General features: G+C 34.9%; 1 protein-coding gene across 2 annotated transcripts in view; it reads left to right on the top strand.

Moving 5' to 3' along the window:
- Positions 1–14,968, top strand: part of GNAI1 (G protein subunit alpha i1) — a 33,442-nt gene extending 18,474 nt beyond the window's left edge. Inside the window, exons 2-9 of one of the 2 annotated variants that reach the window (XM_040061414.2) lie at positions 967–1,009; positions 1,087–1,228; positions 5,624–5,781; positions 7,269–7,397; positions 10,481–10,610; positions 11,807–11,960; positions 12,842–13,045; positions 13,158–14,968. In XM_040061414.2, coding sequence (XP_039917348.1) covers positions 967–1,009; positions 1,087–1,228; positions 5,624–5,781; positions 7,269–7,397; positions 10,481–10,610; positions 11,807–11,960; positions 12,842–13,032 — 947 coding nt within the window. In that variant the 3' untranslated portion in view covers positions 13,033–13,045; positions 13,158–14,968. Of the gene's footprint in view, positions 1–966; positions 1,010–1,086; positions 1,229–5,623; positions 5,782–7,268; positions 7,398–10,480; positions 10,611–11,806; positions 11,961–12,841 lie in introns of both variants that reach the window. The other variant, XM_040061413.2, reaches the window with a different exon arrangement.
- The last annotated feature ends 661 nt before the right edge of the window (positions 14,969–15,629 follow it).

The raw sequence follows: 15,629 nt of genomic DNA, 5'->3' as shown, positions 1-15,629 counted from the left end.
CTTTGTTAACCTGTGTTGCCACTTCTCAATAACCTCTCTTTTGTCTGAGATGAGGTTGACTGTCATGCATCAGGTTCTTGCCCTATTTTGGCCTTTCTGTGGTCAGAGTTTTCTTTGGTTATATTGGAATTGGACAATGGGTCATCTCTTTGTATGACAAATACCTGTACACTGTATGAAGATTATACTCACTTCTGCAAAGTTATATTGAGAAAGGGGAACTGTGAGAGGGAGAACTCAGCACGAATCACAGACAAACTGGGACCACAGCTGTAAGCGTTCCACTTATTTCTTAGAGAAAGAAGCAGACTAAAGACAAAGTTTTTGCCCTGTCTCAACAGCCTGTCTTTTTCCTTGTCTGTTGACAGAGATACTGTTTTTCTAAGCTTTGTATTTTAACATAGATTTTGTTTTGTCTTGTTTTGTAGTTGTTAAGCACTTAAAATGGTATCAGGTTGACTGGTAAACCTCATGCCATCTGTTCTAACAAAAAGTAGGCTGACTGTTGGTTTATTCATGCAAGGGTCAAAAGAGGGTTACAAGGACTAAAGCCTTGAAGTATTTTAAGGTGTTCATTTGCAACGTGGAATACATTAATACAATGTGAAGAATGGATTTTGGTCAGGTTTTGATTAAAAAGGCAGTTAAAGGAATTGCGCTTTAGATCCCTTTGATGTTGAGCAACTTATCATCTGTTTGCATTAGAAACATCAGCAGACTATGTAAAGATTATGCTCACTTCTGTAAAAGGAAAAAACTTTTTAGAACTGAGATTTGTTTTTAAAATGGCTTGATTTTGCAATTTCCAGCTGAAGGTGTACTTTTATATTACAAATCAATTTGTAATATGTTCTTTTACCTGTTGAAGGTTTTTGTATTGGTTAGATACATGAAGTGTAGAATCAAAATGTATTTTCAAAAATTAGTATAAGCCTAATGTTGAATTTTCACACATTTATTTTTCAGGAGCTGGTGAATCGGGGAAAAGCACAATTGTCAAGCAAATGAAGTAAGTGTGGTGAAATACTGTGATAAAGGAATATTTTTTCATTTGAATAGAGAATTTATTTTTTTTTTCTTCCATAGGATTATCCATGAAGCTGGCTATTCAGAAGAAGAATGTAAACAGTATAAAGCTGTTGTCTACAGTAACACCATTCAGTCCATTATTGCTATCATTAGAGCAATGGGGAGGTTGAAGATAGACTTTGGTGATCCAATCAGGGCTGTGAGTATTGGAGTACACATACAGACATACAGCTGAAATATCCATACTATTTCCTTCAGAATATTTGTGAGATACTGTGTTTGATAACTAAATGCCTTTGGTCTTTTCATGGCAAGGTGACCTGTGGAGCAGTCGGCACTGGGTTGATTTACAACTATTTGGTTTAGATACTAATTTCTGAATTCTGTCTAAATTTGGAGAAGTAAACATCTGAATCTTAAGGAGTCCACATCATGTCTCTGTTTGTATGGACTTGTGGGCTATTAGGTAGGTCATTTAAGTTAGACATCTTAAAAACCACAGCTTAAATAGGGAGGAATCTAGCTACTTCTGTACTGTACTGCCTGCACCTCTCTATTAGGTCATAGGCATAGTAGTGCCTGAAACATTGCCAGCCTCTGAGCTGGATCCTGTTTCATACTGATTTCCAGTGCTGAGGACTTTATTTTGCTCAGAGACACAGGTATGGACCTGCTACTGCGATCCCATTTTTTCCTGATACTAATCCTGGGATTTTTGCTAAGCAATGAAACCCTTTCCTAAACTTTTCTGTACCTTTTCCATCTTACTTCATCTAATGTCCCATATGCAAAGCTCTGATGAGTTTATTTGCCATCCCACCTATTGGTATCTCCAGTCCTAATCCTGTGCTCTTACCTGTGGTGACCCTGATTACATCCACATCTGGTCAGTCAGGGAGATGTTTGGAATATCTGTAAAATGCTTAGCTTCCCTGTTTTTGCTTGTTCTCTCATTACAAGACTCTATACAGTCTGTGTTGCAGTGCTGAAATTGATCCCCAGAGTAGTTACTCTGAACAACAGTTAAACTTGGTTCAGGATATATGTTTTTATCTCCTCCCCACAGAAATCAGTCACAGTGTGGAATGCTTGCCAGTACTGGTTTTGAAGCTGGAACTTGCCACACTGTCGCTGTCTCACTGAAAAGATGGAGGAAGGATTTTGTTGTTTATGAACATGTTCATAAGTATATGTAAGGTAGTCAGAGGAATATTTTGTCATAAGTTCTTTCCATCACTTTAAGGTGGAATTACAGTTTGGGAGGAGAGGAGGGTTTTAAAAAATAAGAAAACAGTATGTAGATTCTTCATTCTTGACAGTCTTCAAGATTTTATTGGTTGTTTGAAAAACAGTTTATAATTGTTAGACAGTACTCATTCAGTAACCTTGTGAAATGCAGTATGTATGGTTGTCATAAGGAAGACATTTGTAGAATTATGTATAGTGAGTCATGAAGTTAGATCTGAAGTCTAAATCTGATTGACAGCCAGTTATTGCCATTATTTTGTGTACATATGTTAATTCTACCCGAGTCTCTTCAGCTGCAAGCATAACTAGTAAGAGCTTCAATTTCATTGGTTATTCCTCTCTACATTTGCTCTCATGTTTGATATAGCGTGCCCTTAAGACCAAAGTTTTCCAAAGCACCAAGAGTATTTCAGTGTTTGCTAATTCAGTGTTCGTGTAGTCCTCTCTGGAGTCTGATAGTTAATGCTGGAAAGAGGCAGATGGTAGACTTATGTTACTAAATGCGTAGTAAGAGAAAACGGAGGAGGAGTAAATTTAGGTGTTAGCAGATAAAATGACTAACAAGAAGATTTTGAGGGCTATGTTATATATGATGTCAGTTTTAAGTCATCTGAGTTTCTCCACTTCAGAAAGCTCTATAAATGATGAGGCAAACTTGTGTCAACAAGTGTGAACAATCTTAAAATAGCAGTCCATCCCTTTGTACTTAGTCAGGTCTTGGTGGTCCAAATTCTTTTTTTTTATCCAGGGGAACATTAGCACTAGATGTTAGTAGTAGTATGTTTATACCTCACTTATTTCCAATTTTGTTTTAATTTTGTTGTCTTTTGTGGGAAAAATAGCTCAAAATTGTAACTCCTGGTGTAATGGTGTAAACTGTTACATTCAGATTATTTTTCTTAAATTTCTGAGGGTTTTACTTAGATGGGGTGAGGTTTCATTGAAAATCACATACTCTTATTTCTGTCGTAAGACTAGTGGCAGAGCAGTGAATTGAATGTTCTCTTTTTTCAATTTATTGAATCAAGGGAGTACAGATAATACCAGCAGGTCAGTTGTAAATCTGGTGTATCGTCCTCTGTGCTACAGGACAGTTTAAGTAGAAACTGTGTTTTGAGAAGCATTTAGTAAATGTGCTTCAAGGGACTGTGGACAACTTTCTGAAATTTGCACTAGTTGGAGAGATGGTTAAATTATTTTTTTTTAATGTTACCTTATGTATGGAATCTGGTTAAAGAAGTGACACCTGTAGAGGAAGCTACCATATTTCAGTATAACTAAAGGAAAGTAATTAGCATTGATTAGTAATGAAAATAGGACTTGATCTTGCATACTGCCTCGCTTGTGGTGTCTGTGGTAGTTGCCATTTTAGGAGAAGGAAGATGAGGTAACAGACACCATTTTTCATTTTCATGTTTGGCCTTTTAAAAAGCTGAAATCAATTCTTTTGTTCTACCTTCCCTTTCCCCACTTCCCTGTTTGAGAGCTTGTAGAGATACATGAAAGTCAGACCATCTTAGCTATAAAATGTCATCTTCTTTTGTGACAAAACCTGTCAGTTTCTAAGCTGTTTCCATCATGTGTCTTAATATATTGTCTTTTCTTATAGATCTGCTGCTTTTGTGAGTTGTAGGTCTTTGCATTTTCATCCACAGACAGTATTCAAGACCAGAACTGTTATTCAGGTTTCTTTTGTGCAGGCATAGTGTTCAAATTAAAGCCCATGAAATCTGACTATCCAACCCTTTGATCTTTACAGCTCTGGGTTTTGTATGTAGTTATTAGTGCAATCTATTAAATTTTTATTATTTGTCCACAGTTTGTTCTGTGTACGTATAGTAATCAGTATTTTTGTTTGATGAATGTTCTTTTAGATTTCAACCTACTCTAGCTTTCAAAAGGCACTTTTAACTATACATCAACAACCTGTTCTTCATATGTATACCTACAAATGTACATATATAATGTTTAAATCTCTTCAAGTTTGACTGGAGTTCACTGAACTGAAAACCTTTAGTTTTCAACCTCTGAAATTCTGTATTGCCCAATCCATCTGTAAACAATTTCCCTGTTAGCTCACATAATCTTTGATTATTTAAGTCTACAGTGGACAGTATCTTTAGTGGACTACTTCCTGTGCTTATCCTGACAATGCTCCTTTTCCCTCACTTAGCTTAGTATTGGAACAGCAAAATGACAGATTTTTCTACAGATTTTCATGTGTGTCTTCACTTACTGTTGTGTGAGAATAACCTTATATGTTGCCTTTTAAAATCCTCCTCTTTCTTGAAATACTTTCAGTTCCCACCTGACATGTCTGAGTCTCCCTTTTCTCCTTCCTCCTTTCCAAATTCATTGTTCTCTTTCTTTTGATTGCTGGACAAACAGTACATGCTGTGGGTAGTAGTTACAAGTTGATTTTTCTGGCTGACTTACCTTGGCATCGAATCATGTTCTGCTAATAATCAAGGTCAAGCAGCTTCGCACAGGAGTGTACTAATGTGGGTCTTCCCTATACCCATTTGCTCTCTTTCCCTTAGTGCTTTACAGGTCTAAATATAATAGAAATACTTTAGAAAATAAAATACTAAGTTTTGTTTCTCAGTCAAAATTGGATGTCTCTGGTCAACTGGCCAAATATTGATAAAAGAGGAATGGTGATTTTACATCCTGCACTCCATTAGTCTTACACTCAAAGCCAGTTATTATATATAGTTTTAAAATCCAGCATTTGCTCTTAAAAATCTTGGTGATTGCTTGATGTTGCATTTATCAAGAGAACCTGGTCTCTGTAGAATAATTAAGGCAATGGATATTTGTAGCTGATTTATGTGAAAAGGTTTTTTGAAGTGTTTTTCTAATTCCCGATACATGATTTAGAAAGAAGTGATTATTTGTCACTTTCAAAGTAGTGTAATTAATTAAAATTAAGCAATTAATGTGTTTTCTTTAGTTGTTCAATATACAGCTACCCTTCTGAAGGGTCTAATTTGTATTTTTATCCTGTATGTGGTATTTTATGAGCAAATGTGGCTAACTTTAGGTTTGAGCACAAAATGTTACTACTTCTGTTTATAAAAACCTCCCTCAAGTTATAAACAGACCAGAAGCTTTATCAGCTAATGATAAATTCAATTTGCTAGTCTTTTTCTGTTGTTGAAAAATGTGGGAATTAATATCCAATGCAGAACACTAAAATAAATTGTTTTCTTTCACAAATTCTTGTTTGGTTACATTCACATTTACCAGGTTAAGTAATGCATTTGCTGAATCTAGTTCTTAGGTGATAATACTTCTGTTGTGTTTCTCAATATTTCTCTCTTCACCCTGTGTTTACATCCTGAAGGATGATGCTCGTCAGCTCTTTGTGTTGGCTGGAGCAGCAGAAGAAGGATTTATGACTTCAGAGCTTGCGGGAGTTATCAAGAGACTGTGGAAAGACAGTGGGGTTCAAGCCTGTTTCAATAGATCTCGAGAATACCAGCTCAATGACTCTGCTGCGTAGTAAGTACAGCGTGACAAGATTCTCTTTGCCTTCTAACTAGTAGCTGAAAAGTATGAGGTGTAATCTTCTGACAAATTCTACTCCCACAAAATAGATGGAAACCACAGAAGTATCTGGAAAAAGATAGTGTCTGCCTAGGTCATAACCCGGCAGCAAAGCATTGAGGCTGGAAAGGAAATGTTGTAGTGTAATTATGAACTTGTCATGTTCTGACTAGGTATTTCACTCCCTTAAAGAAGACAAAAATTGATTTAAGGTTCTTTAATAGGTTTTTTATTACAAAAGCACAACTAAAGTATCTGATTGTGTCCAAAAAATGTGATGACATGATCTGTATCTGTATTACCAAGGATACTTTCTTTCGTAATAGAGTTCTTTCCTATTTCAACATTGCTATGCTTTCATTGTTGATTAATGGTCTCCATTGGAAATATGTTGAGCCAAGAAACAATTAGAATGTATCTTTTATGCTAGGGCACTTCAGTAAGAAAATAAGATATTATGGAACTAGGAAGGCAAAAATAAGGTAGTGTGACAGTGAATAATGGTAAGTCAGTCAAAGAAAGGAATCTACTGAAGGAGATATAAGATGGTAAATAGTGGCAATAGCAGTGATACTGCCTTGTAGTGCAATTTTTTGTGATTCCAAAATATTTTGTAGCGCTTAAAGTTGTCTCTCAGTTTTATAAACTTTTTTCCATATGGGACACTTCTTTTGGAGATTCCCATATTCTCCTGTGGTAACCTCCTGTGCACTATTTTGTTGTTTTAAGCAACCATTACTCAAGTTTCATAAGAAAACTGTTCTTCTGGCCATATAAATGTAGCTGGAAAATTGTTAACTTCTTGTTATGCAGAAAATAGAACACAATGCCTTCCCTATTTACTATGGGAAAAGTACAAGTAAGAGCTGTATAGTTTTTTGGAAACACTGGACTTGGCCTACATTGCAAGGATTTTGGCAATGAAAGCATACTGATTGTAAAAAATATGTGCAATTAGGAATTCCTAATAGAAAGTTAATTGTTATATATTAGGCATTTTCTTAGACACATTAATTCTGGCCAAAGCACTGAGTTATTCTTTTCATATCTGTTATCAAATGAAGTGATTTTGGTTTTTTTTATGGTTCAAAGTAACCTGCAGTTCAGTAGGCTGCAAAGATGAAGGTGTTTTAATTAGTGCCAATAACATTGATGTTTATGGAACCATGTTTGCATTTTGGAATTTCTAGAGAAGAATTCTTTGTAGTGGAATAAATTGCGTAAGTTTTCTTTCATCTAGGATGAAATATCACTGTGTCTCAAAAGCTTATTTTGAAAAAACTTGGAAATTTGAGTAGAATACTGTGTCTTGTCTCAGAGAAAGCTATTTTATAAAATTCAGGCACACTGTAAAGAATGGACTTAGAATTTCTGTAATTTTTTGTAATTATTTTGTTGCTGTTTTGTGAATAACTGAAAGCAGTGTTTATTTTTACCTTTAGTTACTTGAATGACTTGGACAGGATAGCACAAACCAGCTACATTCCAACTCAACAGGATGTTCTCAGGACTAGAGTGAAAACTACAGGAATAGTGGAAACTCACTTCACTTTCAAAGATCTTCATTTTAAGTATGTAAATCATGCTGCATGATTATCTTTCCATCAAAGTTCCTAAAATAATGGAATATAGCATTCAATGGTGTAATTTAACAAATTTGTATAACCACAAGTTTGATTATCTCCCCCCACTGTTTATAGGGAACAAAAAAACCAAACTTGTGTTTGACTCAATTTTCTGAAGGCATGTGAGAGCTGTTGGAGCTCCAATAAGTTTTTTTGTTATATTGAAAATGTTTTGTAAGGATACTTTTGATATAAATTAAATCTCAAAACAAAATACTGCATTTTCTGCCATGTTAAATAGCTGTTCTGTTGGATTCTTGTTTCTAATTCTGTTGGAGAACTGGAAGCTTAGAAGAGTTTGCTGATGTTGTATGAAACAGTAAATACATTCTCCCAAAGAGATGAATTCAAATATGTCCTATACTTTAAGGTAGTATTTTAGATATGAAAGACTGTAACTTATATTTTCTGTGGTGCAAGATTTAGACAATAATGATAATATTCTGAGCATTTTATGTCTAAAGACATAAAATCATAGAGTGGTTTGGGTTGGAAGGGACCTTAAAGATTATCCAGTTCTAACCCTACTGCAGTAGGCAGGGACCCCCTCCACTAGACCAGTTTGCTCAAAGCACCAGCCTGGCCTTGAATGCTTCCAGGAAGGGGGCATCCATAACTTCCCTGGACAATTTGTTCCAGTGTCTCACAACCCTCACAGTAAAGGATTTCTTCCTAATACCTAATATAAAATTAAACTCACTTTGAACTCGTTCCCCCTTGTCCTCTCACAATGTGCTCTTGTAAAAAGCTTGCCCTGATGCACGTGCAGCATTCAGAGTGAAAACACAAGATAGTGTTAGCCATCAGTGTACTCTACCTCCTCCTGATGAGGAAGAATGAGAAGAAAACTCAGTAAAGCACACATTAAATATGAACTTAGATTCTGCAGAAATTGTTCAGCATGTCTATATTATATATTTGCTTAGTATCTTCATGGAAAATATTTTTCTCATGGAAATGCATGGCGAATACTGAAATAAGGATACTTTAGGAAAATCAGTACTGTGGAAATCTGTTTTGTTACCTTCTTTTGGGTTTTAAGAATACAAAATTTGTATTAATCCACAAAAGAATAGCTGATAAATGGTAATAATTCTATTGCGAACCTAAAGAGAGTAGTACTTGGTCAAGCCTGAAGAGAGGACTTCAGGATTGTCAGGAGCTCTCCATCTTTTCACTTACTTGCTATTGTTTCTTGTTCCCTACTGTAGATAGGTCCAGTCTGTACAGATTATTGGGACTGTTACAAAAACCATATGATTACACTTCTGTAAAATGTGTCTTTGAGCCAGGCCTGGGGAATTATTTATCTGTAATGTTGTACATTCAAACACCTGTAATTGTGCCTTAGGCAATAGGCTTAATGAGTTATTGGGAGGGCTTGAAGCACACTCTTACATAACCTTGAAAAGAACTTTTAAGATCCAATCACATGAAAGGCTCGATAATACTAAGACAAGGATACGTAAGTATGACTAGCTGCACAGGATCAATTTCTTTCATTATCTTTTCTTGTTCTTCTGTGTGTGTTTAGATTCCTTCGGGTTGAGCCTCAATTCAAGGCTTCTCTATAAAGCAATTTAGATTGCTTCAGGTTGAGCCTCAATTCAATTGCTTCTCTATAAAGCAATTAGCATAGTTTGATTATTGATTCAATCCAAAATGCAAATAGCAAGTCATCTTCATCCTGTTTCTATAGACTAGTCCAAAAGTTGAGTCTGATTATTAACTACTGTTGTGTTCAAAGAACACTATTTTTGTAGATGTGTTAATTCTTATAGAAAATCAGGTCTCAGTAAAAAGTTATAAAGCATAGCATTAGAATTGACAGAAGTAGTTGCTTCTAAAAGTTTAAGGGATGAATTAAGATATACAAGTACAGAATATGTTTTATGGTTACAGCCAATGCTAATCATTTGAGAACTAAGTAGGAGCACATTTGTATAGGGTGGCTGGCTCACATTTGTATAGGGTGATACCCAGAGATGTCCCTTCAAAGATTTTTCTGAAGGTAAAGGAGCACCTCTAAGGAATCCTTTTTTCAGCAGGAATAATCTTTCAAGTGTTTTTAACGTGGCATTATCTCAAGGCAGAACATTAAAAGGGCAGTGAGCATTGTCACTTCTGCAGTATTTTACCCAAGTAGAAGACCTTGTTAGAGGTTACAGTGTTTCTGACAGTTTTCCATGAGAAAGCAAAGGGTCTTTCTTTTTCTTAGAAAATTTGTTTCCTTCTCTACCTATTTTTTTTTTTTTTTCAAATTAAAACCTAGCAACTTGGAACACTTGAAGATATCTAAAAATAACAACTGTAATTGAATCCCTTCAAGTGCAATTTACAGTGTTTCTGTAGTGCACTAACATTAAATCGGTAGGGGTTTTTACCTGCCCTATACTTGCAATCTTACAACTCCTGGAAAACAGGAAAGGGGAATAATAAAAACACAAGTCAGCTTTGGTAAGTGTGTCAAATGCAAGACTTAATTGCATTTCAAAAAATGCATTTATTGGAGGGAAAATGAGGATTCTTTTTACTATATAATGCTTATTTTTTCTTCCATGATAATCTCTTAAAAATATCCCATTTAAACATGGCCAGTTGAAGAATAAATTTAAGTTGTAATTTGACTTAGAAGAAAGAGGACATAAACCTCACCAGAACTGACAGTCCACATTGTTGATCAGTATCTTTTATTATGGTAGACTTTTTAGTAAAGCTAACTGTATGTTTTTATTTTATACAGGTTACAATTAACTTTGTTAATGAAATATAATACTGTAAATAGTTAATTTTGTTCATCTTTAATCTTATACTTTCTTGTGTTCTCTAAAAAGTAAGGAAGACTTTTAAGGCTTTATTAAAATTGAGGTCTATACTAAGAAAAATAGTAATGATACAGGGGTTTTTGCCTTCTTTTTAAGATGTGGTTCTCAGGCTTACAGAGCTGATAATTCCAGATTTTGTTGGTTAATATTCAGAAAGCTAAAAATTCCAAAGTTCATTTACTGTTTTTTACGTCTGTTTTGCAGAATGTTTGATGTTGGAGGCCAAAGATCAGAGCGGAAGAAATGGATTCATTGTTTTGAGGGTGTTACAGCAATTATTTTTTGTGTGGCACTAAGTGATTATGACTTGGTCTTGGCTGAAGACGAGGAAATGGCAAGTACCGTAATGTTGAAGAAGGGAATAGTTGTTGGACAGAAGCTAAGCTTGGAAGGAAAGCTATAAATGGGTCTTTTGAAGTAATACTGCTTTATAAGATGTGTGGGGTTTGTGCAAAAGGTCTCAGTGAAATGGTGGTAGAATTCATGCTTTTGGGTTCTGAAGTATTTCCTCATATTCTCAGAAGGAATAGTAATAGCTACACTTCTCATGTTTTAAATGAAGCATAAATTAATGAGGATACATTGTCATTAATACACGTTTTAGTCTCTTTATGGATACTAGAAGTACATAGTAAGAATTTTTTTTTACTTACCTGTATCTGCTTTACCACATTTTGTTTTCCTTTCCTTCCTCAGTCTTCAGTTTTTGTTTCTTTCTAACCGTGTTTCTCCAATCTCTTGTCTTAGTTGCAGAAATGTTTCTCTTCCTTTTCCTTTCCAACACCCTCGGCTCCTTTCTCCTCTTTCAAGAGTTTACTCCTTCCGTGTCACTGTGCACAGGGTGCATTTTACTATCTTGAGTGGTCTGAAGTGATGCTTACCTCTGTATGTGAATCATTAACAGACTCTTGTGCTCTTCCTTGTGTTCTGCAACTTTCTATAAAATATAATTTGGGGAGGAAAGAGAAATAAGAAAACCTTTCAAGTCAAATATAGTCAAAGAAGGTCATAGCTAGCATCCTGCTACTTAAATGACTGGAACTTGGCCAAAGTACTTACATGTTGGATAATTTTTCTACAGAGTTAAATATTATGGTAAGAGTTAAAATGCCTGCTTACTTGATTCTCTCGCTTTGTAGAACTTTTTCCTTATTCTGGAATATCAGCTAGGTGCAGAATTTATTTTCAATTTCCAGAAGATCTAATCAGTGTTAAGACAAATTCAGGTAACTCAGCAATTCTTGTAGAATATCTGTACTGCAAAATGTCAAAACTCACAAAAAATTCTGAAACATTAAGAACTTAAACCTGGAAATGAGAAAAAGTAGTTGCTTAAATCCTGCTTGTGGAAGTGATCTTTGTGGTAGTCTTGGCCTCTCCATAGTTCCCTGCAATAAAATGTGATTTTGTTTGCTAAAAACTTAGTTTCGTAGCTGGTTCATTTGTAAGTAATCAAAAATATGTATCCTTATTTTACCACTTAAGTCTGATAAAATAGAAAGTGATGCCTTTTTTTTTTTTCAATTACAGAATCGGATGCATGAGAGCATGAAATTGTTTGACAGTATCTGCAACAATAAATGGTTCACAGACACTTCTATTATTCTATTCCTGAACAAGAAAGATCTTTTTGAAGAAAAAATCAAAAGAAGTCCTCTCACTATTTGCTACCCTGAATATGCAGGTATTTGAGGGGTGCAGATGTTAAGGTTTTTGGGTTTTTTTTGTTAAAACACCTAATTTTTGATGCACAGATCATGAGGAGTTGTGTAACTCTAGGCATCTAAAATATTTATATGACCTGAAATTTAAGATGGGGGTTGTTTTGATGGATCACAAATAAAATGGTGCTTAAATCTTTTTAACCAGGTGAAGTAATGCTGGTTCACTGATAGCATTTACGTGTTACTGCTGCAATTGTTCAGGCTCATTTATTTAGCCTGTTCTCATTTCTGATGTTGTCCTACTTTTGTACTTTGATAGAAGTAGGAATTCCTGAGGTACATGAGAGATTATTGAACAGGGAGTGTACATACATTTTGACATTGTGGCCTACTCAGGAAATATACAGCAAAGGAGCATGAATTCATTTAACAAGCCTTAGCATTTTTATGTATCATTTTCATTGTAACTTCAGACAGAAAATAGCGTGTTGGAGGTAAAAAGCTTGGGAGAAATGTGTATGCAAGTGTCTTTAATTGAATATGGGAAAACCCCAAACCTTTTAAAAACAAAAAATGAAACCAAGTAACCTAAATGAAGGAAACAAAATATCCTAAGCTAGGAAAGTGATGGGTCATTAATGACTTACTTCTCTAGTGCTGAAGTAAATGAAAAGATTATTTCTGCACCTGGAACTGAGTGCTAAGATTTTGTTATTACAAATGCATCCAAAAGATCTCCTTCCATGGTTTTTTTTAATGGTATCTTAAAGCAAGGGCTCTGGGATTTCTCCTCTTCACTTTTAAGTTAACTGTTTCCAAAGAACGCCTTCCTTCAAAGATAGTGTGTATCCTGTTCTTCCTCTGTTGGAAAACTGCTTACTGAGCAATTTTCTTCTTCTAGGGTCAAACACTTATGAAGAAGCAGCTGCTTACATTCAGTGTCAGTTTGAAGATCTGAACAAGAGAAAAGACACAAAGGAAATCTACACTCACTTCACGTGTGCCACAGACACAAAAAATGTGCAGTTTGTTTTTGATGCTGTAACTGATGTCATTATTAAAAATAACCTTAAAGACTGTGGCCTCTTCTGAGAACAGATAAAAGGTTGTTAAATAGTAAATTACATGCCTGAAAACAGGACTTAAACATTTGGAATATGCCCACGCTGTGTAAAACCTACATAGGTATACTTAATTCTTTTTTATTTTATTTTTAGGTTTGGAGATCAACTTCGCACAATTCTAATCTGATTCTTTTCAAGGTGAAAGAAGTACAAAATGCATTGTGCTCAATGATAGATCAGTACTGTACTTGCCTGTTTTAACAGCTTTATTTATGTTTGTCTTGTAAATTTAAGTAATTAGTTAACACTGAGATGTCAGTTGATTGTATGTAAACTTACAGTTGTAGTAACGTATTTGTATAAACGTTGAACGGAATATTTTAGTAACTTGATGTCCTCTAAAACATTCCTCTAAAATTTCCATGTTTTATGAAGATACTCTTAGAGGAGACAGACACTTTTTGCCTTGGGATTATTTAAACATCTTGTAAAATTAATTTTTTTTTCATCTTAAGGGTGCATGCTGCCTTATTCTTTACTTTTGTTGGTAATGCTGTATATGGTGTTAGCTTTTTTGATATTTAAACAGCCTCATACACCTTCTCAGACTTAAAGAAACATAACCAATAAACTTGTTTTTTGCCTTAAGTTTTGAAAAAAAATCTTTTTATAAATTTAAGATAAATGCAAAGATTATTTTAAATTTTAAATGAAATCCACATTTTATGAAATCCAGACTTGCAGTCTTTGCAGTGGAAATGTGGCAACGCTGGGAAATTGATGTTTAAGGGTCAGCTGTCACTGAAGCTGATGGAAATACAAAAAGGAAGTTGTTCAAACTGTTCATACCAATTAAAAAAAATTGATGCTGTGGCCTTTACTCTGTGGAGTGAATGGAAAAATTATTTTTGGGGTGTTTTAAATAGACAGCAAAGGCTGGACTTAAGAGTAATGTTTTTTTCTGCTTGCTTAAAACATAAATTCATGTTCTCCTTAAACTTTTTGCTATTTTCTGGTAATAAAACTAGTTTGATAACTTAACAACCATAGAAGTATTGGATTCTCCCACAAGATAAGGGAGCTTCAGAGATTAAAGCAAATTCCTGTTACATATAGCAAGAATCTTCAGTGTTTTGGGTAGGGTGTTTTAGTGAGTTAGAAGTGCTGATTCTTTAATTTCCTCTTTAATTATAGCCCCACAGTTTCTTGTAAGTTAAAGATGATTTTCTTCTGGTTATGCTTTCATTATGTGATTTGCTGTCTTAGGTACCTATCATCCGTTGCCTTAGGGATAGTGCCAAAACTGTTTTTTTTAATACAGATTTTAAAAGGAATAAGCTTCTAACTGTAAATAAGTTGATGGTTGTCTTAAATGTATGTTGTCATCTAGAAAACACGAACGTACCAAACCTGGAGATACAATTTTCTATAACTGTTAAAATATTTCAGGCAGCTACAGTACACCGTAAGTTCTTTGAGAAGTAAATAAGTCTTGGAGCTTGTGGCTATTTTTCTATATTACCTTAGCATTTATGTTCTTAGAAGTGTTCAAAATATTGAAGTCATTGTTCTGTTGTTTAATTTTTGATTGTGTATGTGTTTAAGTTAGGCCTCTGCTTACGTAAAACTTACCTGCCCTTCTCATTCTTTAATGCTTTCTTTGTTAGGTACAGAATTGCAAAATGCATTTTAAATGAAAGATTAGAAAGGAGATAAGTTATTGCTGGAGGTTGTTAAATATGTTGATACATTATGAGCTCTTTCAGCAGTTATGGTAAGCAATCTGTATATCCTGGGCTGCTTTTAATTGTGCTTTATGGTTCTGGTTATGATTTTAAATCTCACTGAACTACTTTGTGGAATTGTATTTTCACCTTTGTTCCAGCTGGTTTTTGTACTTAATGTAAAACAAAAATTCGGATTAATCAAATTAAATAAATCTAAATTTTGTGCCTTGCTTGAAAGAAAGGTTTTTCATTAAAATTGCTGATGGAAATCTTTTTGCATCCATTCTGTGGAGGTAACTAGGTAGTAAAAATTAGAAGATAGGAAGTCAGGAGTATATGTAAAAACTGTGCTAGAAGCATTAGTTTTTTTTAAATTAATTAATACTTTTCTTAACACCTTCAGTTGGAGAGTTTTTGGAATTTTGTAGCTAGTGGTTTATGAAGTCTTCATGTATGAATACAGAACAAAACTGTGAACTAATTTGGCTTGCTAGTCCTCAGATAATCTTGTTTTTTCTGACCTGATGCATGTCCAGCAGGGATGTTTCCTTGTAGAGGTGCTGCACTGATAGATCCGTCTATGTCCAGAGATAAAGTTGTCGGCCTAGGCAACTTCTGTAGGAAAAGCCACAAGAGGATTTGCAAGCTCTTGTGGTGGGAGCCACACAATTAGTTTTCACTGCAGCTATAATACAGCTCCACATCTCTGTTCCATCAGGAGCCTGCTTCTCTGTCAGAGCACTGCAGAAAATGGAGGAAATGCTGCAGGTGCACCACTGTCTTCTTAAGAGGGTCAGTCTTGGCCCTCGGTGGCATAAGCTCTGCTCTTTTCCAGTTCCCCATTCCTCTGATTTCTTCATGCAGAGTGTGCAGGCAAAATGCTTTCTCTAGCATGACA

Source organism: Hirundo rustica, chromosome 4 (assembly GCF_015227805.2).
Source record: "Hirundo rustica isolate bHirRus1 chromosome 4, bHirRus1.pri.v3, whole genome shotgun sequence".
Taxonomy (NCBI): domain Eukaryota; kingdom Metazoa; phylum Chordata; class Aves; order Passeriformes; family Hirundinidae; genus Hirundo; species Hirundo rustica.
The sequence above is the reverse complement of the archived record's forward strand: the minus strand, read 5'-3'. Positions and strand labels throughout refer to the sequence as shown.